At 49.8% G+C, this 26,406-nt stretch overlaps 1 protein-coding gene across 1 annotated transcript; it reads right to left on the bottom strand.

Moving 5' to 3' along the window:
• Positions 1-9,325: 9,325 nt before the first annotated feature.
• Positions 9,326-10,447, bottom strand: POU3F1 (POU class 3 homeobox 1). Its single transcript, XM_030539091.1, has one exon. The coding sequence runs from the start codon at positions 10,445-10,447 to the stop codon at positions 9,326-9,328; it is 1,122 nt and encodes a 373-aa protein (XP_030394951.1).
• Between the last annotated feature and the right edge of the window lie 15,959 nt (positions 10,448-26,406).

Here is a 26,406-nt window from a genome sequence, read left to right as displayed (position 1 = left end):
TTACTGAGTGATCGCTCCCGTCGTCCAGTCCCAGCTTCTGGCAGTCAGAGGTTTAGGACACCCAGAACATGGGATTGCATCCCCATCTTGGCTAATCACCATTGAGAGACCTTCCTCCATGAACTTACCTAGTTCTTTTTTGAAGCCAGTTATACTTTTGCCCTTCACAACATCCTCCTGGCAATGAGTTTCACAGGTTCATTGTGCGTTGTGTGAAGTACGTCCTTAGATTTGTTTTAAACCTGTTGCCTATTAATTTTACTTGTCCTGGTTCTTGTCTTCCGTGAAGGGGTAAATAACACTAGCCTAGTCACTTTCTCCATACTACTCATGATTTTATAGATTTCAATCATATCCCCCCTCACTTGTCTCTTTTCCAAGCTGAACAGTCCCAGTCTTTTTAATCTCCCTTCCTATGGAAGCTGTTCCATAACCGTAATAATTTTTGTTGACCGTCTTTGTCCTTTTTCCAGTTCTATCTATTTTGAGATAGGGCCACCAGAACTGCACATGGTATTCAAGGTGTGAGCGTACTACGGGTTTATATAGTAGCATGATGTTATTTTCTGTTTTATTATCTATCCCTTTCCTAATTGTTCCTAGCATTCTGTTAGGTTTTTTTACTGCACCTGCACACTGAGCGGACGTTTTCAGAGAATCAGCCACGATGACTCCAAGATCTCCTTCTTGAGTGGTAACAACTAATTTAGAACCTCACAGCTGAGGTGGACAAGGATTATTATGCCATTTTAGTGCAGGGTTTGGAAGCAAAGAGAGGAGAAGTGCTTTGCCCAAGATCACCCAGAAAGTTAACAGCAAAACTTGGAACAGAAGCCAGAAGCCTTGATGCTCTGGTGATAGGCCTGGTGCCAGTTTCTTGTTCCAAGCACTAGCTCACACTTCTTTTCCATACCACACTCCCTCCTGGGCCCCATGCTTTTGTTGACTCATTTAAAAAGACCCCTCTTGTTTTTTCTTTACTCTATTTGTGCCTTGATAATTGTGTTTGTGAAACAGAAAAAAAATCCACATTCTTTTAAACAAAATCTTTTAATAATTTTTCAATAGAAAAATAAGAAGCCCAATGCAATGGGCAGGCCATTTAAATTAATACAATTATCACTGTTATTAATATCAGAACAAAAGAATGCAAACAGACAAGTCTATAGCTTCCTTATTTTTTCTTAATTGACCAGTTGCAAATTAAAATGGAATGAGGTTCCTAAATGGCTCTTTCTTCTCAGCCCCTAAATTGAGGAGGATTTTCAGCCACATCTCCCAAAATTTGTGTCCCCTGCGTGAGTGAGAGAGAAATGAATATGAGGTGATGAAGAACCACAAAACAGGCCAAATTTCCATGGAAACACAATGAAAAACTGAAAACTTAGATTGGCTTTGGAGCAAGCCCCCAGTCAGAAGACCCTGTTCCAGATTAGCACGTTGTATTTAAACACATACAAATACGACATGTAGAAACAGAATTTTGTGCATTTACCCATTCACATAATTCAGACACACTTGGGATTAAGTGGTTTCAGCTGCTCGAGACAGGGCCCTGAGATACTAACCCTAATCTCACCCAAATTACTTGCAGAAAGGTCAGTTCTGAAAATGATAAAAGAAATACTATTCTGCGGCTGCAAAGATCATTGTCACAGAGCAGCTACTCTGTGGGGATTAAATAATAACAGGGCTTTGAAGGATAATATGAGAAAAGCTATCAGGAGTGAATCACTATCTGTAGGGCTCTGTGAAATCAAAGAAGAAAATAGGACTGTTCATAAAAAGGCAAATGAATTGGGTACTGGAGCTGGAACTGGAACATAGGTGTCTTTATTCCCTAGAGGCTTCTGAAATAAAGATGCCAAATAGAAAAGTGAAGAAAACATTTTAAAAGTATGATTTTTTAAAAAATGTTGCGACATAGGCAGCACCCTTCCCAGTAGTATTCTCAGCAGGTTGTGAACCTATAGCACAAGTGTAATTAACAAATGCCTCCTTTGCAGGGCTTACAAGAAAAAACTGATTTTGACTCACACCAAAAACAATGTGATATCAAGCTGCATGAATTATTCATGGAGTCTGATTTAACATGAACATTATTTCTTGTGTACAATATCATACGCTTTAATGCTGCCTTTGCAACCTCATAATTCCCAGACCTGGCATGATTACTTACACGAAGAAGCTTGGTCTTATTAGTTCTAATTGAAACTACTGGGATCTTTCCCAGGTAGAGTTTACATGAATCACAAAAGAAAACATTTGATTAGCTACAACTGGCTAAATTTAAGAGAGAGTGAGTATGTGTGCATTTATATACCCCAACAGATGTTAAAAATCAGCCTGAGACACAGTTTGACCCTAAAGCTGTACCTCAACTTTGCAATGCTCTTTGGATCAAAGGTTTGGGATTTGTATCTCTCTGAATTTTTTATGTATATAATATGCCCTGATTTTAGTTCTTTTACACTGGAGTAAAGCCAGAGTAATCCTGTTGGCTTCAGTAGGATTACTTATGTGAATAGGGTTTGTTGGGTCAGGCCCTTGTGAGCAGAGAAGATGCCAAATCCAGACATTCGAATTGCTTGGTGTACCTTTTAATTCTCACACACACACAGTCCCATTCAAGGTATCAGAGCTAATCTGCTCTCCTGTATTCTCTTCCCCTTCAAGGGCCAATAGAGGGCAGTCAGCCTACATGGTATTCTTATGGCAGCAGGGAGGCACCACTGTGGGGGCAAAGAGACGCAGAGCACATGAGTGCCACAGCTGGACATGCATTGTTTCTCTAGCCCACATAAACTACAAGCAAAAGCAACTGAGTTTGTTGCTTATTACTACTTGCTTATTTCAATTTACATAATTCTAAAAAAAGAGGCAAATAAATAAAATGTTTTTATAATTACTGGCTTCAATTCTGATGATGATCCCAGCACAATCCTGGAAATTTATAAGGACTCAACTACAGGGTATAATCCAGCTTCAATTGAACAATGGAAGTTTTGTCATCAATTGCCAAAGAATTTACTAATGGAAAAAAAAGACTTGTAAAATTAGCCATTCCACGCCCTAGAGCAGTGGCTCTCAGCCTTTCCAGACCACTGTACCCCTTGCAGGAGTCTGATTTGTCTTGCGTACCTCAAGTTTCACCTCACTTAAAACCTACTTGCTTACAAAATCAGACATAAAAATACCAAGAAGTGTCACAGCCACTATTACTGAACAACTGCTCCCTTTGTCATTTTTACCATATAAATTATAAAATAAATCAACTGGAATATAAATATCGCACTTACATGTCAGTGTATAATATATAGAGCAGTGTAAAGTTATTGTCTGTATGAAATTTTAGTTTGAACTGACTTTGCTAGTGCTTTTTATGTAGCCTGCTGTAAAACTAGGCAAATATTTAGATGAGCTGTCATACTCCCGAAAGACCTCTGTACACCCCAAGGGGTCCGCATCCCCTGGTAGAGAACTGCTGCCCTAATAATACAGAGTTAAATGTATATCCAGTCACGCACAGCCTAATCCTTCACTGGGAGCTGGAGCGGGCCCATTGAGGAACTGTCATTCACTCCTTCAAAGTTTCGTATCAGGGCTGAAATGACCCAAGCTAGAATTATGTTGCTACTGCTGCTGCTTTAGTTTGTAGAGAGGCAGCTCATTCTACCGAGAGCTTAGCCGGATCAGGCCCCCCGTGCACTGGATCTAGGTGTGACCTACACTTAGTGGAATAGCAGGACTCTGTTGCTAAGATAAAATAGGTTTCTGTGGTATCAGTAACTAAGAGTCTCTAATAAGGCAAATTTCCCTGTGTTGCAACCTCGCCAGTCACTTCCCTGGCTGTGTGTGCGCGATTAGCACAGGACAGGTTTATTCCTCACAGACAAGGTCCTCCTCCCTTTGCAGGTTGCTGCCATAACATTCTTAGACAGGAATCCTGAGTAAGAAGATGTTGTTCTCGACGCCCCCTGACCTTTGGCTAGACAGGCAGGCGGGCACAGCGTCCATTCTCACTCGCAGGCTCTCCCATCAGTTTCCTACCTTATTAAAGACAGAGGAGAAAACAAGCACCACTCTGCTGAAAATTTCCCAGTCTCACAGAACAGAGCCCGTCTCTCTCTCCCTGAAATCTCTGGTAACAATATCTAGGCCAAAGGCTTTTGGGAACCACTTCCCCTCCCACGCTGGCTAGATAATCATGGCAGGTTATTCCGCTCACAGACGAGCGTGACCTTCCCTTCTGGCTCATCAGGCTCCCTGCATCGCTGTGCATTGGGCAGCACGAAGGCTGGGGAAGGGGTGGGCTGGTGATCGGGACATATTCACTTGGCTCCAACTGTCCCAGCTGGCAAGTAGCACTGAGGGATTGTGGTTACAACTTCAGCCCCCGGGTGAGCTGCTACATTTTACCACCCCTCGGTTGCAGAGAGCCCCATTACTCTGGCTTCCACCCACTGGGGCTACGCCTGTAAGCAAGGCAAGATGGATTAGGCCTTTACTCCTCTGAAACCAACCAACCTGGAGCTCCATCGCAAGGATTGATTCCTTGGTGTATTGGAGAATTTCTCACAAAGCAGTTTCATGTTAATTAAAAGCCTGACTAGTCCGGTGATGAGCACCAGGGGGGCTGGAACAATTTTTAGAGTGGGGATGCTGCTGATAAAACCACCAAATACCTGGTTTCAAGCCAGGGGGTGTGGCAACCCACCAGCACCCCTTGGTCCAGCACCCCTGATGAGCACAGTATACAAACCGATGTAGACTAGGACAGCATTTGAATGCAGGTGCAACGGAAACACCTTCTGTTTTCTGGACATGTATGCAGTGGCTCAACCACTGCCTCTGGGAGCAGAGGCTAAGTTCCCTTTATACCTGTTGGTAGAGGACAGTGTTCTCACAATTGTACTTTTTCCAACCTACTAAAACTACCTCCCCATCTTTACTGGGGTTATGTCCATGTCATAGACAGAATGCTCATGTTAACACACTCACTTGAGGCTAAAAATAAAACCAAAACCAAAACCACCTCCACAAAAATCCCCCAACACCATATTGTTATTTACGCCTGGCCTGAGAAAAGCAACTGTTCTTCTAAACGAGGCAAACCCTGGGGTATTGGGTTTTTAAAAGGATTGAGCATTATAGAATTGCACAAATAAAGTGTCTCTTATTTTTGCTCTGCAATAGCACAAGAGCGCTAATGCAGTGGGGCTGCAAGTGCCTGATATATTCTGACAAACCAAACAACCCAAGGGTGTTCTTCCTCAGCAGAACTCACTTCACATCTTATCCATTATGGGAATGAAATGTGAAAATTGACCCCTCTTATTAAATAGCAATGTAATACTGTTTGCTACATAGTCTCTCTTCTTTTAACTAGCCTACCTAAATTGCTCCCAATATACACAGGCACTGGCTTCAATTCTGTACCCTTAATCCCCAAATGCAAAGGGGAAAGACTTCCCACAAGTATACAGTGGAGTTTCTCTCTTTTACTTTATGACTTAAAACAAACAAAACAAAAACCTGACTAGGTATCACCAAAAGGTTTCTAAAAATGGCCTCAGCATTATAGATACCAAAAGTAAAAGCAAGTGTCTGGGGGTGAAACAGAAAAAATAAAAGCTATAAAAGGATTTGAAACTTGGAAATGTTTCCATAGTTTCATAATGTAGATTGGATGGTAACCTGGTTTGCATGTATTCATAATTATTGTTACTTTATTTTTGATGAGCGTACGCTATCCAATCCATTGCATCTGCTCAGCAAATTCTAAATGTATAAAACACAATTTTTGTTTGTATTCAGACTTCCACACTCCATTCATGTTGCTGACCTTCAAGTTCCTGCACTTTTGTGAAACAGTCACATAAGCAGAAAGAAATTAAGAACATGAGCATGTAATCAAAGCTGACAAAATGCTTTATTAATCATGTGTGCTGAATCTTTTAAACAATACTGTTATGTTGTTGCTATAGAGGAGTTATTAATATGGTCTTCTGCAGAGTTTGCCAGCTTATTTGTACTGCAAGGTGAACCCACTTGCTGGTGTACTAATTTATGGGTATCAAACATGATATTTAGTCTGATAATGGTCCACCATTGCGACTTTTTTTAAATTAAAAAAAATCCAAAGGAACAGTTGATGAGAGTAGGAAAGCTGTAGCTATTAATATCCTTTGGATTAGCCACTACACAATAACTACATTTTTGAAAGTGACAGAGAAAAATCGGATAATTAATTTATAGTAACTTGGCTGATTGTGACATTTGCCTGAGCAATAATGCATTTGCAAACAAAACACTAAAGGCACAAAAATACAATAAATCCAAGCAGAAGATTTTTGCAGAAAACAGAAGATTTTTCATGTTGGGTGCAAACTGCATTATTCACACCTAAAAAAATAAATCTGTGAACTGACATACAGTAATGCCCGATCATCAACAAAAATTCCCTTTACACCTGCTGTTTCACAAAATGTATCCAGAGTCAAGTAGCAATGTGTCAAATGTTACAGACTGTGGATAGGAAATTTTCTAGCAAATTAAATTAAGTATCTGACATTTTACCCACTTTACATTTCTCCAGTGTTTGAGTTCCACAGACACAGGCTTCAAAAGTTCTCTCAACATACAAATGCTGCTGGAAACTAAAGATCTGTGAAAGTGAAAAGAATCCACTTATGTGACTTTTCCTCACAAATTCTGAGAGAAAGCAGACTTTAAAAAGATACAAAGTTAATTCTTCTAGAAATACAGAGAATGAAATAAGTATTCTCTAGACCCTGGTATAGGCATAAATATTAGGATGTGCTACTATATAGAAGGATCTGGTGACATCAAAAACCATGAGAGCACAGCTTGAGTGCTAAGCCAGAATTTTCTTGTATTACATTGTTGCATATTTATTATTTTCAGTAATATAAGGTGAGAAAATCATTTAAAAAGCCAACATTTTCTGCTTGTATTTTATATTCCAAAAGGCATATTAATCTCCATGGACTATCATAGGACCCCAAATACAATTTATGCTCTTTCACTGGTATTATACATTTTAAAGCTCTGCGTGTGTACATAAGTGTATGCAGACACACAATATAAATGCCTAAGATCTGAAGACCGAGTTTCCCAGAAGTGTAATTAACAGGAACAGTGAATGTTGATGAATAGTATTTGTAACAATTGTAAACAGAGGTGAGGAATAGATTGTTCACATATTTGAGTTATCTGAAAGCAAAGATATATTAAACAGAACAAAACATTAGAAAGCTGAGTCTGAAAATAAAAATTACAGGTCTTTCACTTCTAAAATAAATTAAATGTACGTTCAGATTTAAGTCTCTGACAAATGAAAAATAAGGAGGAGTTTTTCCTCCTTTTTCAGGTAAAATGTACATTACTAGACCAGTGGCTTCCCTTCAAAAACCCTCCCTTTCTCTGCCAGGTAACGCTGCACATTTGGCCCTTTCCGCACATCTCTCTCACTGCACTAATTGCAGTATGATGGGGAAGATATCTCCGAAAAAATGCAGCGTATGAAGAACAAGTTAGTTCTTTCCCCGAAGCTGGGGACCTGCGATATACCTTGCAGCCCAGTATTGATACTTTTCCTGAGATCCCTGCACGGACAGCTCATCTCTTCCAGAGACCCTTGTACCTTTAAGAGCTTCCACACATTGGTTTAAAGAGCTTGATTTAACATTTACCGATTTCTGGAGGCCGCAGCGCCTAAGAATGAATAGCAAGTTGCGCACACTGCGGAATGGAGAAGAGTTTTGGCAAAACGCTGCCTGCAGGCTGCAGGGGTTACGGGCTCTGATTGATAGGAGTTAGAACGATGCAGCCAGTAAACACGGCCTCTCAAACGAGACACATTCCCCTTGGACCACAAGCGAACAGCACGCGGAATCAGCGGCCCCCCCGGCCAGCTGTAAGTGCCGAGCGATCAGCCCGGCAGGTGCCTGCCCCGAGCGGAGTTGCCTTTGTCTAAACAGTTGCAGCCCCGGTCTGTCCGGAGCTGCCCCCCGTCAGGCAGGGAGAGCACGGGACGCCCTTGCTGCTGGGGACAGGGGCTTGGTTCCTACAGAGCCAGGCGAGGCGGTGGGAACGGTCCTTGCAAAGGAAAATTCCAACTCGCCCCAAACTTTCCACGGGGATGGAAAACAACAAAACAAGTCGGAGCAGCTGAAGCGACGGAGCCCCCCTCGCCCGGACTGAAGCACCGGGCGGCTCCGCTGGCCTGGGCTGCGGCACAAGGGGGTGTCCTGCCCGCTGGGGACACCCCCTGCCCCCTCCGGGCTGGCCCGACCCAGCTCCCCTAACTCCAAGCCCGCGCAGGGGCCGAGCCGCCTCCAGCAGCCCGCAAAGAAGACACGAGACCGGTTCCTGGGGGAATGGTTTATGTACGTAATAAAAATATTTACTATAAACATAAATAGAAACGTAACTTCGCGGGCTACATTTGTTGCGATTAAAAAATAAAACCAAACTCGGAACCCAACTCTGTGGAATGAGCCGAACCTGCCCGCGGGGGGTGGACGCGGTTAGAAATAAATAGAGACGGGGCGGGAAACAAGATTAAAATAGCCTCTCGGAATCGGTCCGTGTAAAAGAGCGGCTGGGGCAGGAGCGGGGATCCGGGGCGGCGGACACGTCTGTCGATCTCTCACATATTTACAGCCGGGCTGGGCAAGTTCCCGCAACTCCCGCCGACTCCCAGCCTCCCTCCCAGGGCCGGGCCCGGGGCACACGCGTGTCCCCCTGCGGAAACTCCCCGCTCCCTGGATCTCCACGCGGCCCCCCGCAGGAGAGGGGAAGTAAGTGCCATCGGAACCGGCCCAGGGGCCGCGGGGGGGGGGAGCTTCGGCCTCCCCGCCCCGCCCCAGCCCGAAGCGGGGGGGGGCTCCCCCGCAGCCGGAGCCGGTGACATGGGAGCAAACGAAGAATAAATTAGATTCAAACCTTTGGCTAGTTCTCCTCTCGCGGCGTTTGCAGAGCCGCGGGGCTCTGGAGCGCGCGGTATTTTTGGATGTCAAATAAATACAGCGAGTTCAATCAGAGAAACTCTGGTGCGGACCAGTCTGAGCAATAAATTAACGAGCGTTTTCCACGCGCCGCCCGGCGAGTCTCGGCATCCTGGCCCGAAACAAAGCGGCAGAAACAAAGTCCCGAGCGCGGCTTCGCCGGGGAGGGGCTGGGGCCGCTGGCGGGGCTCGGGTCCCTTCTGCCCGCGGCCGGGGCCTCCCCGCAGTCCCTCGCTCCTGGGCCCCCACTGAAACTCCAGCGCTGCCCCCCCCGCCCCTGCCCCGCCGCCCAGTCACTGCACGGAGCTCTGCAGCGGGTGGTGCAGCGGCGAGGTCTCCGCCTGCGCGTAAACATCCTCCATGGGCGGGTGCGGGACCCCGGCCGGCGTCATGCGCTTCTCCTTCTGCCGCCTGTTGCAGAACCAGACCCGCACCACCTCCTTCTCCAGCTGCAGACTGTCCGCCAGCGAGGTGATCTCGTGGGCCGAGGGCTTGGGGCACTTGAGGAAGTGGTTCTCCAGGGCGCCCTTCACGCCCACCTCGATGGAGGTGCGCTTCTTGCGCTTGCGGCCCTGCGCCGCGATCTTGTCCAGGTTGGTGGGGCTGCCCGTGCTGGAGTCGGTCTCCTCCAGCCATTTGTTGAGCAGGGGCTTGAGTTTGCACATGTTCTTGAAGCTGAGCTGCAGCGCCTCGAAGCGGCAGATGGTGGTCTGCGAGAAGACGTTCCCGTAGAGGGTGCCCAGCGCCAGGCCCACGTCTGCCTGGGTGAAGCCCAGCTTGATCCGCCGCTGCTTGAACTGCTTGGCGAACTGCTCCAGGTCGTCGGAGCTGGGCGCGTCCTCGTCCGAGTGCTCCTGCGGGTGGCCCAGGTGCTGCGGGGAGGCCTCCAGCTGGGGGTCGTGCAGCCCGGCCGCCTCCTCGTGGCCCAGGGGGTCCCGCAGGCCGTGGTGCAGGGCGGGCGCCGGGGGGCCCAGCATGCCGTTCAGGTTGGTGTAGGCGGACTGGGAGTAGAGCAGCGGCTGGTGGCTGCTAGACGTGGGGGACATGGGCGCCAGGTGGTGCCCGCTGCCCTGCGCCCAGGCCGGATGGCTGCCGGGCGCCTGCTGGTGCACCAGGTGGGAGCGCGGGTGGAAGGCGCCGGGCAGCTCCTCCCGGGCCGCCCCCTGCACGCTGCCCTTGCCGTGCTCAGCCGGGCCCAGGTGGGAGCCGCTGCCCCAGTCGGAGCCGGAGCCGGCGCCGGGCAGCCACTGGTGGTGGGTGAGGCTCATGGGGTGGCCGGAGCCGCTGGCCAGGCCCTGCAGGTACTCGTGGTGCATCATCTTCTGCACCTCGCGGTAGGTGGTGCCCTGGTGCAGGCGGTCGGCGTCGGGGTGCAGCGGGGCGCTGCGGGGCAGATACTGAGCTGCGGCGGCCATGGCTCCCCGCGCTCACTGCGGGCACGGCGCAAAGGCGCGCGGCGCTTTAGAGCCAGGCTCGGGGCGCCGGTGGGTGCCGGGCGCCCGGCCACTCCCCCCCGCGCCCCATTGGCTCCGCCGGCCGGGACTGGCAGCCGGCTCCTCGCCGTCATAGGGTGCCCCCGGCTCGGGGCACGTCCCCACGCCCCCCGCCCCGATTGGCGGAGGGGGCGCGGGCGGCTCCCAGGGATTGGCTTGGGCTGGGGGGCCCGCGTGCTCCGGGCGCCGGGACGGGCTCTGATTGGCGGCCGGCTGTTCATTCATGCCGGTTTGCAACTCACCACGTGGGGGGGGGGGCACCTGCTGCGGGGCTCCGCCGGGCCCGGCTCCTGTCGGGCCCGCACAGGCTGCAGACGCGTCGCCCCTGCCGTCGGGCCCTGCCCCAGCCCCAGCCCGGCTGAAGGGAGATTCCCGCTGCCCCGGCGGCAGGCGACGGACTGGAGGAGGAGCCCCCGGGAGGGTCCGACACCGGCCGGGGCTGGAGCCAGGCGCTCCGGGGCGGCGGCGGCTCCTGCCCCCCGGCCCGGCCGCGCTCCGAGCGCTGGCAGATGCCGCGTGGAAGGAGAGTCCCTGGTCATCCTGCGCCGGCCGGGGGTTCCCTTCCCGGGGCGGGGCCGGCAGAGATTCCCGGGCCAGGGGAGATACTGGGTCAGACCCGAGTCTCCCCACGGGCCACGTCCTCTCGGCGACGCGAGGCCAAGCGAGCTCCGGGCGCCCAGCACCGCGCCGAGCAGGGGGAATCCCCCGGTACTTGGGTGACTCGTTCACAGCTACGCCCCTTGCAGCCACCAGACGGGGCGAGCAGGACGCCCGCGTCTGACCGGGCCGGCAGAGGAGCCGGTGAAAGTGGCCAGATGCTGCCTTTTGTGAGGGCTGTGGCCTGCGGCGCTGGGGCATTTCCCCGGGACGCTGCCGGTTGCCATGGCGAGGGCACTGAAGGATCACAGAGCCCCACTGAGGAGGTTCAGCGGGGAAGAAAAGCCTCTGTTTAACTTCCAGTCCCCGGCTCGCCCAGCGCCACCCGTCAACTGCACCGCCTCCACCAGCAGCAGCCAGGGCGCCGCGAAGGGCCCGGCGGAGCGGCCTGCGGCTGCTTGTCCTCCCCCGGAGGCCTCCCTCCGCGAAGCTGCAGGAGAGACCCGCCGCTCGGGCCCAGGCAAGGGGTCCCTGCGGCTGGTCCCGGCTGGAGCAGGCTTGGGCGCCCTGCTGCGCCCTTTGCCGGAGCGCGGCCCCGCCTGGGAGCTCCGCGGTGCTGGGGCTGGTGGCAGTGCCTGCTCTGAGCTTTGGGGCCGATCCGCGCAACCCAGCGGCCTACCCAGAGTCTGTGGCTAAGACACGTTACCCCTCGCGTCAGCTCCTCTTGGCCCGTAGCCGAGCCGCGGGAGGCGGCTCCTGCCTGACCCGACACTCGGAGGTTCAGGCCCGTCGCGGTGCAGGATGCTGCTCCGAGCCGGTGTAATAACGGGGGAGGGCTGTTCAATAACCGCAGGCTAATGGAGCTGGTGGCACTAACAGGAATAGCAGAGTAGGGAGCGGAGAGCTGGGGCGAGGGTCTCCTGGAGCTGGGGCTCCCCCCCCAGTTGAGGAGAGGTGGGTGTCGCGGTGCAGAGCTGGGGGCTAGCTCTCAGCCCCAGCAAGGCGGTGGCAGTTTCCCGCAGGGCGAATGCTAGCACAGGGCGGCCCACGGGCCTGGGCAGAGGCCGAACTGGCCTGATGAAGCGCAAGAGCCTCTTTGAACCCCACAGCCCCGGGGGGAGTCGAGTCCCGGGGAGCGGGGGACACCAGGAGCCAGAGGCAGGAACAATTTGTCTAGTGGGTGCCCAGAGCCACTGAACCAAACTGTGAACTCTGCATATGATGGACACGCTTCAAGCTGGGGGTGCGGCAGCCCCCGCACCCCTAGTTCCAGCACCCGTCAGGGACTGGCTGTTCCCACATCCCACTGTAGGCAGCGGGGCTGGTACACAGGCCCGCGGGGCGGGGCACCTGGCTCACCTGAGCTTAGATGCAGCGTCAGCTGGAGGAACCTCACCGCGGAGGCGGTGCCCGCGGCCAGTGTCACTGTGCCCCCAGTTAAGGTCAGTCTGAGCCTGGAGCCGGGCGCTGCCAGCAGTCGGTGGTGACAGAGCCCAGAGCGGGGCGCACAGGGCGGCGGCAGTGCCTGTCACTGTCAGCCCGGGACCTGGGCTCTGGGCTCCGCTGCTGTGCGCCCCAGGCGGGCGCAGGAGCCCCGCTGCCCGGGAGCGCCCGGCAGGGAGGTCCCGCCAGGCGGTGGCTGCGGCTCCAGAGGGCCAGGGATGGTGCGACGGGTTTGGAAGAGAAAGTTCCTGCGCTTTGCGCGCCTGGGCCAGGGAGCATCGTGGGCAGGATTGTCCGGGCGGGTCTGCACAGACCCCGGGGGCTTCCCCGCATACACGGTCAATGGTCGCAGACGTGCACAGGCCAGGGGTTGGGGGCTGGTTGGGGCTCAGGAGCCTCTGGCAAAGCCAGGACCCTGGAATCGCCCAGCCTGTTCTCCGCAGGTCCGTATCCCCTCGGCTCTCGCCATGGCCCCGGGGTGTGAGCGCCCCCCGGCCGGGCAGTGAGCTGGGCGCCTAGCGAGCCCCACGCCCGCCCGTCTGGGCGGGTTCTCCCCGGGGCTTTACACTTCAGCGAGGGGGGCTCTTGGTACTGCAGTGCGGGGTCTCTGTGCTGCATGGCCGAAAGCAAAGTGAAGACAAGCGCGCGCAGCGCCTGGAACAGAGCTGGGGGAGGGCTGAGGCCTTTCGCCTCCCCCGCCGTGTCCCGCTCCCACGCCTCCCTCCCGTGCCTGGCTGGAAGAGACAGGTGTCTCCAGTGCAGTTGGTGGAGGCTGGAGCCAGGACACTGGAACCTCTCCCTGGCCCTGCGCCCAATGTGAGCAGGTCTGTGGAGAGGTGGGAATGTCGCTTTAAGCCGCCGGCTGTTGACAGGGTTAATTTAATCTAGCCGGGATCTGGCCTCAGCGGGTGCAAGGAGGGTGGATAAAAGTGAAAAGCACCTGTTCAGCGAGCTTTGTTCATGAGCCCTGTGTGTTAACTTTCTGCAGACATTCAGGGGCCCGAGTTTTACTGGCACCAATACTTGTGAAAAATGTATTTGAAACTGGACTTTCCAGGGGGAATGAATTTTGAATTGCTTATTTAGATGCAATAACAAATTCACAGCGAAGTCTGTTCGGTACAGAAATCATCCAGTCAAGAAACAGAAGCAATTCCATATGATTTACCTAACCAGCCTATCAGAGTCGAATATTTGAAGCTTGAATATTGAATATTTGCAATGAACACTTCTATGAATTGCTATTTGTACAGGGGAACAAATGCGAAGAAATTTATAAATAATTTTACATTATGAATGTCAGTTTTGCTTTCTGACCTTCACAACAACCACAACTCCCTAAAATACACAACCCAGATATTCTACCCTCAGGCAGAGGCTTTATCATCACCTGAAAAGGTAGAAGAGCCAGAACACCAGGACGGCCAAGAGCCTTTGCCATCACCTCTCTAGTTTGCACAGAAGATGCCCAGATCCTAGTGATGGGCAGCAGCATGAAGTCCTAAGGTATGATTTTGCTGTCTGGCGGGAAATTGAAAAAGGAACAGAACATAGGAACAGCCCTACTGGGTCAGACCAACGGCCCATCCAGCCCAGTGTCCTGCCTTCCAACAGTGGCCAGTGCCAGGGGCCCCAGAGGGAATGAACCGAACAGGGAATCATCCAGTGATCTAACCCTGTCACCCATTCCCAGCTTCTGGCAAACAGAGACTAGGGACACCACAAACATGATGTATAAATGATCCCTTGTGCGTGTTTCACTGAGCTCTGCATTTCACATCCTTTCACACTTTCCAGGCCCTCTCCATTGAAAATAACCATAAACAAATACAAGGGCTGGCGACTGCTCTCCAGCCACATGTACAACTCTCACTGCTGCCAGCTGGCTTTAGGTCTTGTGCCTGAGTAAGGACAGCAGGATTTGCCTCCTGTGTCTTTTCCCAACTCTCCTCCCACTGCCTGGCTCCCTGTCTAAAGCTGCAGCAGCTCAGCCAGGCTCTCTGCCCCTCTCTCTGTAAAGTTTTGTTTCTGCTATGTTGCTATGTATGGCCCTTAGTGTTGCATTCATCCACAGAATTTCATATATACCTGTGGGAAAGAATTAGTGTAATTGCTTTATACACCACATCGCAGTTACAGGTATAGTTTTTGCACTATTTCTCATTAGATTTTATACACTGACATGAAAATTACATGAGATATGGAATCCTTTTCCTTTATTTGTACGGTTATTGATATGTTATTTATATAAAAATAAAGCAGCTTGTGTACATGGGAGCATTCCTCCACACGCTGTCTCTTATGTAATCATTTTAGTAGCTTTCAGGTGAGCCAGGTACATCACACATTAAACCTTATACAGAGATATTCAAGTCCAAGGGGTTTCCTAATGCAGACATTTAGAGTCCAGGCTGTGAACACAGACTCACTCAAACTGAAACATGCTGCACGGGGCAAGCAAAGCCTGAGTTTTCTTCTAGTTGAGGAAACCCTAGTAGTTAAATAGCTGTCAGCCATTCAGAGCTGTGGGGATGACCCCAGTCCTGGTTTACTTTGTGTCATTGTATTAATAATGTAATTTCAATTTTTCTGGGCACTGTGTAATTATAGGGCAAATGCCTTTTCATACTATTATATCTAAGCCAGTGGTTCTCAACCCAAGGCCAGCATGCAGTTTGTGGCCCAATCTGCACACAGCTGCAGCCCAGGTGACATCCTTAGGGCCATGCAGGCAGTATATATATTGTGTGGACGCAGTCCACATAACACACAGAGAGCTACATATGTGGCCCACAATGGTAGGTTGAGAACCCCTGAGCTAAGCAGATACATCAATATGACAAAACATCACACACTTCCTTCTGTTTTGGAGTGTTAGACTGTAGCCCCTGCTGTCACAGTTACATTTTGCTACAAGAGTGAAACTGTTTTTTACCTAGGGAGATTTGTTGGCACCACTTGTAGAATATGGCATTTATCATGAAATAAGACTGGCCTTCAAGTGAACACTGACACAGTGAATGCTGCCAATCCCTACAGTCCTTAATGGCAGTTTTGTCATCTAATACCATCCATATGAGGCCTGTGCTCAGAGTCCTGCTGTGCTGGGTGCTGTACAAACAGAGGAGGATCCAGCTGCTTCCCTAAGGAGCTCACACTCTAAGCAATGTCAAGGTTACGGGAGAGGCAGCCCACCCAGTTGATATATTTTAATTTTAATAGATACAAAATACCTGAATGGAATTTGCTGACCCCACTTGCCCCTCAGCCTCATCCCCAAATCCTAGCTGAGCTCTTGTGGATGCTGTGGGAGAAGTGGGTCTCAAGGAGAGGGGATCCAGTCTGGGAGGGTGTTTGCTGTACATGGGCTTGTGTGGGAGGGTATCAGCAGCAGCTGGCTTGCCTGGCAGAGTGGAAGGTGCGAGGCAAGGCAGCTGGAGCCCCGGGTGGATAGTTAGGGAGGTGCAGGGCAGGGAGGACAAGAAGGGTCAGTGTGATGTGGAGGAGAAGGGGGCTGGTGTGCTGGGCATGGCAGAGGAAGTGGCTGCAGCTGTGTTTTGTGTGGAGCCAAGCAGAATAAGCTGGGCATGGGGTGGGGAGGAGGCTAGCACTGGAGATGGGAGGGGACGATGGACTGGGTGTGAGTTTTAGCTACAGGGACAGAGAAAAGGTCTCATTGATTTTAACTGGGACTATGGGCATAGGTGCTGGAACTAAGGTGTGGGGGGTGCTGCAGCACCCCCTGGTTTGAAGTGGTTTCCATTATATCCAGGGTTTACAATTTGATTCAATGTCTCTCAGCATCCCCACTCTACAAATTGTTCCAGCCCCCCTGACTATGGGTGGTCAGTGCCCCTGAAAAATCAGTCCCAACGTGTCCCAAGCCAAGCTTGGCACCTGAACTCACTGGTCACTTCTGAAGAGTAACCACTGTGCCTCAACCTTCCAGCTGCAAGGCCAGGGCAGGGACACTGACTGCCTCTGCAAAGAGCTCTGTGTATCAGTACTGGGGCAGGTGCGCCTTTGCGGGACATTTCAATTGCTCGATAATAGATGTTAGCCATCTGTGGGGAAAAGACCCCATACAGGGATCAGCCTGTTACCTTACACCTAGCACCGATCACTACCTTCCCGTTCCTAATAGTCTGTCACTTAGAAAATAGCCCAGATACCTGCTCCTATTAGGGCTGCATTTTGGGTTCAGCTCACCATTGCCCTGCACTTAGGAATTGCCAGAGTAGATCACACCAGAGGACTATCTAGTGCAGCATTCTGTCTGATGGTGGCCAGGTGCTTCCCAGCAAGGTGTAAGCACCCTGCAGCCTTCCAGTAGCAATGAGTTCCACAGCCTCATAGCCTTGGATCCTCATTTACACCTCTGGAAAATGCTCCTGAAGCTGAATGGCAATTTTCACAGCCACTTTGCACTGCCTTTGCCTGAGTGTGAATGACACAAAGTGTAAGGTAATGGTGACTCAGGCTTCTTGTGTTTACATTGGGGCTGGCTAGGATGTGGAAGTTGGGCACAGGTGTGAACAAAGGGACTGTCTCTCTGTCTGCCTCAGTGCACACATTAGCAAACTGAGAATATTCAGATCACACAGTGTGGCTGGTCATATGTCCCATGCCTTCACACTTGAACGGCTACTTCCCCTGGCCTTGTGAGCAGCCTTTACGATCAGCTCACATCTGTCTTTTCCCTGAGTAGTTTTAAATGGATGGTAGCCTATCAGGCTTAGAAGAGGCAGAAATCACCTCTGTCCCCTAATGGCTACAGGCAAAATTGTGGGAGGCTAGGCCTGATGGGGCCCTTTTCAGAGACCTAAATATTGTATCACAGGGCTGGGAAGTTGCTAGCTCTTGTTTCACTGAATCACAGCATAAAAAGTTACACAAGCGAAATACCTTGCTGCTGGCAGTCTCTAGCTCTGCACTCTCTTTCTTGCCAAGTTTGGGTTTGAACATGTATATTTTTGGCTGCAGGATGCTATGTAATTCATTCCCACCACTGACCCCAGTTTCTGCTCTTAGGTTGGCAGCCCCAGAAAGAGGCCAGAGTTTGCAGAAGGAGAGATGGGCTTCATAGATCACCATGGAACATATTTCATTTGGAAAATAATGCTCTGTTTTTCCCCTGAAGAATCCTGCATACATCTGTAATGAATATAAACCTTTCAGATGACTCAGTAACATGCTGTAAAATATCCTAGTTGGATAAGCATTTCCTACATATAGTTTTTCTCTGACCCAGTCTCATATTCATGTCAACTTTCCATGATGCAGTGGCTTAATATTCAAATTTTGGATGGCCGATTGCTTTTGATATTTATATCCATTTTTAGGGGAATTGCGATGAATGAATGTCCCTGACTCTAACTTTATGCAGAATAAGCTCTCTGCAAATCAGTATATCATTAATAGAAATTAATCACTTCTAAAGGCTGAGGTTGGAGTGGATTTCATGTAAAACTTTTATCTATATGGTTTCAGAATGCACCAAAGAAGAAAACAGATCATCTGTGATAATTTAAGACCCTTTCCCCATCTTTTTAGACAGTTATATGTGTTTATGTTTGATCAAACGATATTTTCAAAACAAATTATTGCTCAAAAAGTTTACAGGGTCCTGGTTTACTTAGTAACAGTTAAATTTAAGGAACAGAGAGAGTAAAACACAGGGAAAGATCAGGAACCCTTCCCCAAGAAACCCTGTCTTTTAAGAACTGAGAGCTGGGTTGCAAATTAGCTCATTTGCAAAACCTTGTGAGGGAGGTGAAACCAAAGGAGCATACTGAGTCACAGTAAAGCTGCAGGTGGGAGGGAGAAGATTTCTGCATATACACAGTAGTTTCAAACATTACATTTTCATGTGCCCAGTGTCCCTGCCCCTGCCAGGGCTTTGGCCTAAGGAGGTGTGTTGACCTATGGGTCTCTGTCCATTTTTCAGTGCTTTGAAAGTTTTTCTTTTTAAAAATTTACAGTGCTCTTTTACAGCCAGACCATCCAGCTCATTCTTCTAGGAGGGTATTCAAGTCTTCTAACAAAACCAGGTCCCTTCATTACATACTGCTAGTAATATTGGCATGCAGTCCATTCACTGTACAACCAAGCCCATGGGCAATGTTCAAAAGGCTTCATTTTCTGTGTGACTGACAGCATCAAACCTGCTTTATGTAATCAGGCTGAGGACTGGTGGGACAACACCAATGAGGTGAGCACAGTCAGGGCCAGCGCTTCCACTAGGCAGCCCTAGGCTGTCGCCTAGGGCAGCAGGATTTGGGGGGACGGTATTTTGCCGCCCTCGGTGGAAATTCGGCAGCACGGAGTCCTTCCACTCCGGGTCTTTGGCGGAAATTCAGCGGCGGGTCCTTCACTCGCTCTGGGACCTGCCGCCAAAGTGCCCCGAAGACGTGGAGCAGAAGGACCCCCGCCGCCAAATGCTCAGAGGAGGAGCGCTGCCACCTAGGGTGGAAAAAACCGTGGCGCCGCTCCTGAGCACAGTGTACAAAAGAGCTAAGCCTGCATCATGTGCCACCAACCCTGCAGGCAGTGACACACTGACTGTAGCCCACATGGTAGCATCCAGAGGAAGGACATGGACCAGTCAGCTCATCACTTCTGAAGATGGATGATCTGCTACAAAGATGCCATTCAAGGCAATTAGGCCAATGTCTTCAGGAGGGTCAGGGCACCCACAGTGAGGAGCAGATTTTCAAAAGAACCAAGCACCCAGCTGGTCTCATGAAGAACCTGGCTGCTTTACTGAAGTGCCTCCCCAGGAGCTTGCCCTAGATGTGATAAAGCACAGCAGATGTTTTGCAGGCAGCCTTTCCTCAGAGCAAATGGCAGTGTATGTCATCAAACAGCAGGAACAGAAGAATTCCTCCTGGAAACTTGCACTCTGGTGCCCTACTCTTCCCTCTGGTCCATGGGTCAATGCTAAGCTGCAATGTTGCAGGGATGTATACCCACAGATATGTGACGCAGGGTAGGGGTCAGCCATACAGGCGGGTTACTCCCGGCTACACCGTGAGAACCCCCGGTGTTCTATTAGGCAGGAGCTTAGCCCCTCTCTGCTCCACCTCTCCACAGAAGAGACTGGAGGTTCAGCTCCCTAAGCCCAGACATCAGGGGCCAGCTAGTTGGGCTATACCCAGAGGCTCCTCCAACTGCCGCTGGGCCAGAGCCCTCCTCGGGGCAGTTCCACAGCACAGTGGGGGAAGCCACACAGGTTACTGCAGATTCCAGCTCTGATTCTCCTCTCTGTGCTCTCACACTGGCACAACAGTCGCCAGCCGCTCCAGCAGTTGCTCCTTGCTCCCTCCAGTGTAAGCGAAAGGGGGTTGCCCATCAGTTCTGTGCAAGAGACTGCAGAGAAGGCCTGCTCCCAAACCTTGCTCCCTGACACTGCCCCTGCCTCCACACTGAGGCTAGAGATTTGGGGAACAGAGGGGGAGCAGCATCCTCTCTGCCCCACCTCCACAAGCCAGATCTGCTGGTTTGAGCTTCCCTCCACTCCTAGTAGGTACCCTGGTATCTAAGGCATGGGCTGAGCTGGCTCTGGCAGTTTTGCCCTTCACCAACCAAATGCCTCTGTGGTGCAGTGAGCATCCTGCCCATGTGCCATGTGCTCAGTACACACGGGCTGGCAGCTTTTTCTCAAGTAACAGTGGACATTCATCCCTACATCAGCCTAGGATGTCTTTTGCCCTAGGAGCCTCTCCCATCATTACTGGACCGTTCTGGAGTTCATTTCTGCACCTCATTCCCTGGCAATCTCTCACCTTTGGCACCGAGAGGAAACAGAAAAACAAAATTCAGATTCCTTCCAAATTGAAGGTGGTTTTCATAAACTGCACTGACTTTTATTCAATGGAGTCAATGGCATATAATTAGGTAGAGCCCCAGTCAGAGGGTCACATCGCTCCATGTGACAAAACAGCTTGTTCATTGTGGCATTGTCCTGACATTAAACCTGAGTCCTCACCCACTGGGGCCAATTCCATCTTGACTCAGATCCAGAGCTTTCAGCCCAATACGAGTGGAGTTCTATAGGATGTAAATTGGGCCAGATTTGGCCCTGTCTTCTTCTCTGCTGTATCTGTCAGTGAAAACACCAGTGTTTCAACCGGCAGGTTACTGAGACTCCTCCTCTCCCCCCAATATAAAGCAAAAAGGAAGCAGAGAAGAAAGGATGTAACTGGTCTCTGCTAATGGGCAAAGGATGGGTCCATGAGTTACTTGTCACTGGAAAAGAACAGCAGAGGAGTGTGAGGGTGGAGCTCCATAGCTCTGCTGATGGGCAGTTGAAGCCAGTCCTGCAAGCTGTGCCCTTATGTATTTTCTGTGTAACCTTCATTGGTTACAAAAAAATCCCCTTTTTGGAGTTGAAGCTCTTTGCAATAGGGACTGTATCACTATCTCTGATGTTTGCACAGCTCTGAGCACATTGCGAGGGAAGAGCGAGAGGGATTCAATATTACTGATATGTTGTCTATTGGCACACGGCTTCTGCATGACCTCTAAACCAGTGCCTTGGATTTGGGCCTTCCCAAGTTTGGTGCTGTGTGTAAAGCAGCTGTTGTTCGTGACAAGGCTTTCATGTCAGGTGGCAAACCAAACAATTTGGTCAGATGTCAGACCTGCGGCCTGACACCACTTCTGCAGCAGGGAAAGCTACAAATATTGAGATCCTAAAGTCCAGTATTTTCAATTCACCTCTCAAGATTGTCAGCTGAAAGGTGGTGTTGCCTAGGCATTATAGCATTTCATTTCATTTATAGCAATGCTAGAACCTGGCATTCAGGACTGCAGATCTCACACTCATTCAGAAAATCTGCCTCGTCTTAGATAGCCATGTAAAATGTTTTTACATTATTGGTAAAATATTCTCTTTATTGTGCTGATGTAAACACTGAACCATGCTCTTAATTTAGCAAGTGAAAATTAGAAAGTTATTAGCCCAGAGAGTAGCACAGTCACTTGAAAAATTAGACAGTCAGAGACTGAATTTGGAGAGTAGCTAATATGAATGTGGACAGACAGCTATCCCATGATTAGCCTTTCTTATTACATACAGTAACATATGATTTGAAAATTGCCTAAAAAACATCTTTTCACAATAGGCCAGAATAAATGCAAAAATTGCTGCTATGGCCTAGTACTGAATCAACGATATGCAGAATAGACAGTCACTAAATTCCTATTTACACAATAGACCTTAATGGCTCCAAAGGAAGCACTGAAATGTATTTGGCAAATAATCCCCATTTATGAAAGCCCCATAATATGCATTTACATAATCCCCACTCTAAAAAGCTCTATCAGCTCTAAAAGTTTCTCACTTCAGAGATTTGCCCCCAAGGAATTAAAAATACCAAACCACACAAAGGAAAGTCACACATAAACTAAGGTTAAGCCTAACACAAACTCTCCAAAGGCAGTAAAGAGTGACACCCAAGCCAGCTTCATCCCCTGCCCCACTTTGTGCCCTGGTATTGATGCAATCTGGGATGAGAGCTTGATGCTACAGTGTCACGGTAGCCAGCAAACCATGCTTGGGTTTTGTGAGTTGGTGTCATAAATGTTATTTAAACAACCAACCATTTGTATCGGTGTCCTGAGAGGTGTTGATTTTGTCAGCAGCAGACTTGGCCTGAAGCCAGCGGGCCACAGGTTTTCTTCCTACTCAAGAACACTGGACACATGTTAATATTCCCAGGTGATGGATGGGGCGTTTTGCTGTTGGAGGTGCTGTCCTTGAGATAAGAACTATGACAGGGTGTATCCCTGCACTGAGCACGTTAATGTCCTAAAAGGTTTTGAATCAAAAAGCTTCTCTTTATTGTGGAAAACAGGCTCTAAAATATCTGGCTGGTGCCTGAAAACTCAGTTGTTGGAAAGAAAAATGCAAATTTCAGATGTACTGATTTCTTGCATAATTTCATCCCAGATGGGATTAGTGGCTGCCCCTTTATTTAGTAACAAAATGCTGTGACCCTGTGCATGGCCCTCTGTACGATGCAACAGTTCCAGCCAGCAATCGAGTCCAGCTGGTGCATGTTTCTGTCTGCTGGGTACAGCACAGGCCAACATCTCTCAGACAGAGGTACAGGAAACAGTGCAAGCTCCAGAGAGAGAATTCTGCTGCCAGCATGTCCTTAAAGGAGACAGGCTTTGCTAGCCCTCTCCCAGGTGTGAAGTTAACAAAGTTACACCCACCGAGGCCTTGTGCCACTGAGCAAGGGCCGAAGAGTAGAAATGCTGCTGTCCACCCTCGAATTACGGCAACATTCTGGGGTTTAGAATTATTACTGCAGCCAGTGCCCTGGAATCCAGTGGAATCTATAGGCTGAGTTTCCAAATGGCTAAGGCCCCTGCTCAGCCTTGGCTGCAGCTCTTGTGCTGGGAGACCCCACTCGTCTCTTGTTGACCTACGGATACTAGGGTTTCTCCCGGCCCCTTTTCCACATCTCTAGCCGTGGTGGAGATGGCAGACATGCCTGTTTCAGCTTAATACACAGGCCCCAGGCCTGCTCCACCTGGAGTCAATGGCATTTTCCCATTGGTTTGATTGGGGGCCGAGTAGTACCAATGCTGCTGCATGCAGCCTTCTGTCTTAGGAGACTGCCTGAGACCAGCCCACATTGGGACAGAGCCCACACCCAGCAAACCCCTCGGCAGTGTTCAGCTCACGCTCCTGGGCTCTTCTCGTCCATGACCCCAGGTTACACTCCCTGCACCCCTCTCGTGTACATACCGTTCAGGAAAGAATCGCAACCCCAGAACAAGATCCACCCAAAAGATTCCAGACTCTTTCAGTGGCCTCGGACAGTCTCTTTATTAGCAGTCTGCAGAGTCCTTTGGTTCCATCCAGACTAGTTTTTAGTGATAAAAGGCCCAGTTCTTCACCACTAAAATTGGAGTCATTTTGCCACTGACTCCAATGGGAGCATCTGCAAAGTGCCCAGTGCTTCCAGAGAGATGCTGAAAGGCCACCGCACTCAGCAGGAGCTGCAGGTGCTCAGTACTGCACTGGATAAGGCTCCTAAAGCACTAAACTCCACTGCCCAAAATAGAACTCACCAGCCTAGAACTTTCACAAAGCAGCCCGGGGTGGCCTGAACTCAGTGCCACCTTCAGAAGGAAGCTCATGAGTTAAGATTTCCATTTAATGAGGATCTTTACAGTTTACATAAAACAACCACATGAATAAATACTGAGTCTTGAAACGATAAGACCTGAGGATGAGTTTGGCTGGCGTTCAGCAGGGAGGATTATACACTGAGCAAATAGAAGTCTCTCTACAATTGTGCTGTCACTTGATCTTGTCAATCTAACATTCGCTCTAATAAGGAGAAGCAGCCATTATGACACCAGGGTGAGATGAGTGACAGGATACCCAGGAATCACCACACTCAGACTTTGCCAAAATTCATCAGCGCTCATATAATTATTTCCCACACTGACTAAGCAGAGATTACAGCTGGAGTTTAGCAAACTGCAGAGCTGGATTGTCGAGAAACTCAAAATGCAGCAAGTGCTATTTTATTTTCATTCTCTGAAGAGATCTGGCACAAGATGTAAATTCCTGCATCCTCCCCAAGCTCTCTGGGTTATTCTAACCAGGCATGATTCCAATGGGAGCCTTTCAACATTGACGGGCTATGACTTGATCGTTACCTACATTGCCAGGTCCATTTTTGTCTCTTGGCTACAAAAACAGATTCAGTTTGGAAGGTTTTGAAAATGCCCAGAACAGGTGACTCCCTCTGAGCTGAGTTCCTGGGAACAGTGAATTAATCAGCAACCAACATGCTCATTGTTTGCTGAGGAGTTTGACTTCCTGACACTGATGCCAAATCCAGAACATCTCCACACACTTGGTTGCAGATGCTCCAGATTGACAGTGGTGCATCCAGTCCCACTATCCTCCCTCACCTCTGCTGGCCTGGAGCCGAACTATCACTTTTTGCGATTGACTACTGGCTGCTGTGGCCAAGGTTTGTAATAATTCAGGTGGAGAGCTATGGCTCAGAGGGACGAAGAACAGCGGTTTCTAAAGTAACTCACTTCTCAAGAGAATCTCCAGTGGACATTGGCTAGAGGTGCCTCTTCTCATCCTTATTCAGGCAAGTTTTATATAGGTCAGGTCAGCGTAGAGGAGCAGATGATGTATTTATCTCACCAGAGAGTGGATTTTGTTTGATGGGTTAGATACTGAGGAAAATCCCAGCAGCAAAGGGAGGGGGATCTGCCTTTGGACTTTCTCCCTGATCATTCTCTTGGGGATGGAGGGGTCCCTCACAAAATAGGCCATGGACCCCCACTCAACGCAGCCTGGTGGATCCATGGGAGGCCTGCATGGAGGCTCCATGCCTCCTCACGATCTAGGTCCCCAACAGAATCCCAGTCTCTGGAGTGTTCCTCCTGGCAGCAGCTCCAGGGAGGGGATGGGGGAGAGTGATAAGGCAGCTCCCAGCTTTAATATCTTCTCAGGATTTTTAAGGCCTGCTGGGTGGGAAAGAGCGCGGGATGAAGGATATGCATTCTCTCCAGCCTGCCCACTCCTCCCCACTGCCCCTGCCTCCACCTGCGGCAGGAACCACAGATCTGTAGAGAGCCCTGGACAAGGTCTGCAGGGGGCAGTGCCATGAAGCACACATGGTCCCCTCCACATGTGGATGGCTAGGGCACAATCCAGGCCCTGCAAGACAGACAGACATGCAAGCAGCTTCTTTGTTTAAGCACATATTACTGAACTGCTGGAAAGGAGCAGACCCTGTGAGGCAGAAACCCTTCCATACATGATGCTGGACCAATATTTGCTGTTGCCCAAAGGCTAAGAACCAGGATTCTGCTCTATGTTCTGGCAGGATGCTCTACACCTCTGAGTCACAGCTCTACTGAGCAGGGCCAGGGTGTGCACATTGGAGCCGCGCCAGCCAGACAAGCTTTGCCTTTATTAACTTTCTGACAGGAGAAGCAAGAGTCAATTCATGATGCTTGAGACTTGATGCCATCAGCTGAGGGGAGCAGCGTGCAGATTCTCCTGCTGCTAGTGAGGTCACTGCAAAATTCCCAGTCTTGGAGGGGAGCGGGAGCAGGTGTGTCCCTTGGGAGATGGACATGCTCAGTTCATCTCCAGGGTGTTGTCCCTCCTGGATACAATGCCCTGATCACCAGCAGAGGTGATGATATCAAAGCAGGGCCATCTCCACTAGACCAGAGTGAGGCACTACGGGAGTTCTCATAGGAGCCAATATATGGTGGGCACCATTAAAACCTGTACTCATGCCTTCACAGGTAACAGGCAGCACTGCTGTGTCCCCGGGGCATCCCCTACACTGAGAAACACTATCTACATGAACAGGCAATGCTGTATTGCTTCCGGGGGGATAGCCATGGGTAGAATCTAGGAAGCAGTGTTTCCATCAGCAGGGCTTGCTTCACCATCCTCATCTGGGAAAATTATGCTTTCTCTGATAGAAACCTGGAAGTTTGTACAAACGCCTGTTTATCCATCCACAGCCACCTCTCTCCCAAGAAAGTTTCATTGGTTGAGGAGGGGCTGGAGCCTGCAAACCTCTAACACACACAATGCTTCAGTCATTTAAGAATGACGTAAAAATACAGCAGAGAGCAATGCTATTAACTAGGGCACTGACAGACAATGACCCATTGTCCTTATTAAGAGGCTGGTTAAAGAAGTCTTAGAAGACTCCATAAAATATTGTAGTGAAGAGAAATAAAAGGTTATACAACAGTCACTGATTTTCATCTTTATTTCTTTTTTCTATCCATCTTTTTGTAGCAAATTCTGTCCCAGGAGTCCACAGTTT

Source organism: Gopherus evgoodei, chromosome 20 (genome assembly GCF_007399415.2).
Source record: "Gopherus evgoodei ecotype Sinaloan lineage chromosome 20, rGopEvg1_v1.p, whole genome shotgun sequence".
Taxonomy (NCBI): domain Eukaryota; kingdom Metazoa; phylum Chordata; order Testudines; family Testudinidae; genus Gopherus; species Gopherus evgoodei.
Note: the sequence above shows the minus strand (reverse complement) of the source record. Positions and strands in the feature narration are given on the sequence as shown.

What these genes read in the sequence shown, in the direction of transcription:
- POU3F1 (XM_030539091.1), bottom strand. Translation starts at nt 10,447, where the DNA reads ATGGCCGCCGCAGCTCAGTATCTGCCCCGCAGCGCCCCGCTGCACCCC.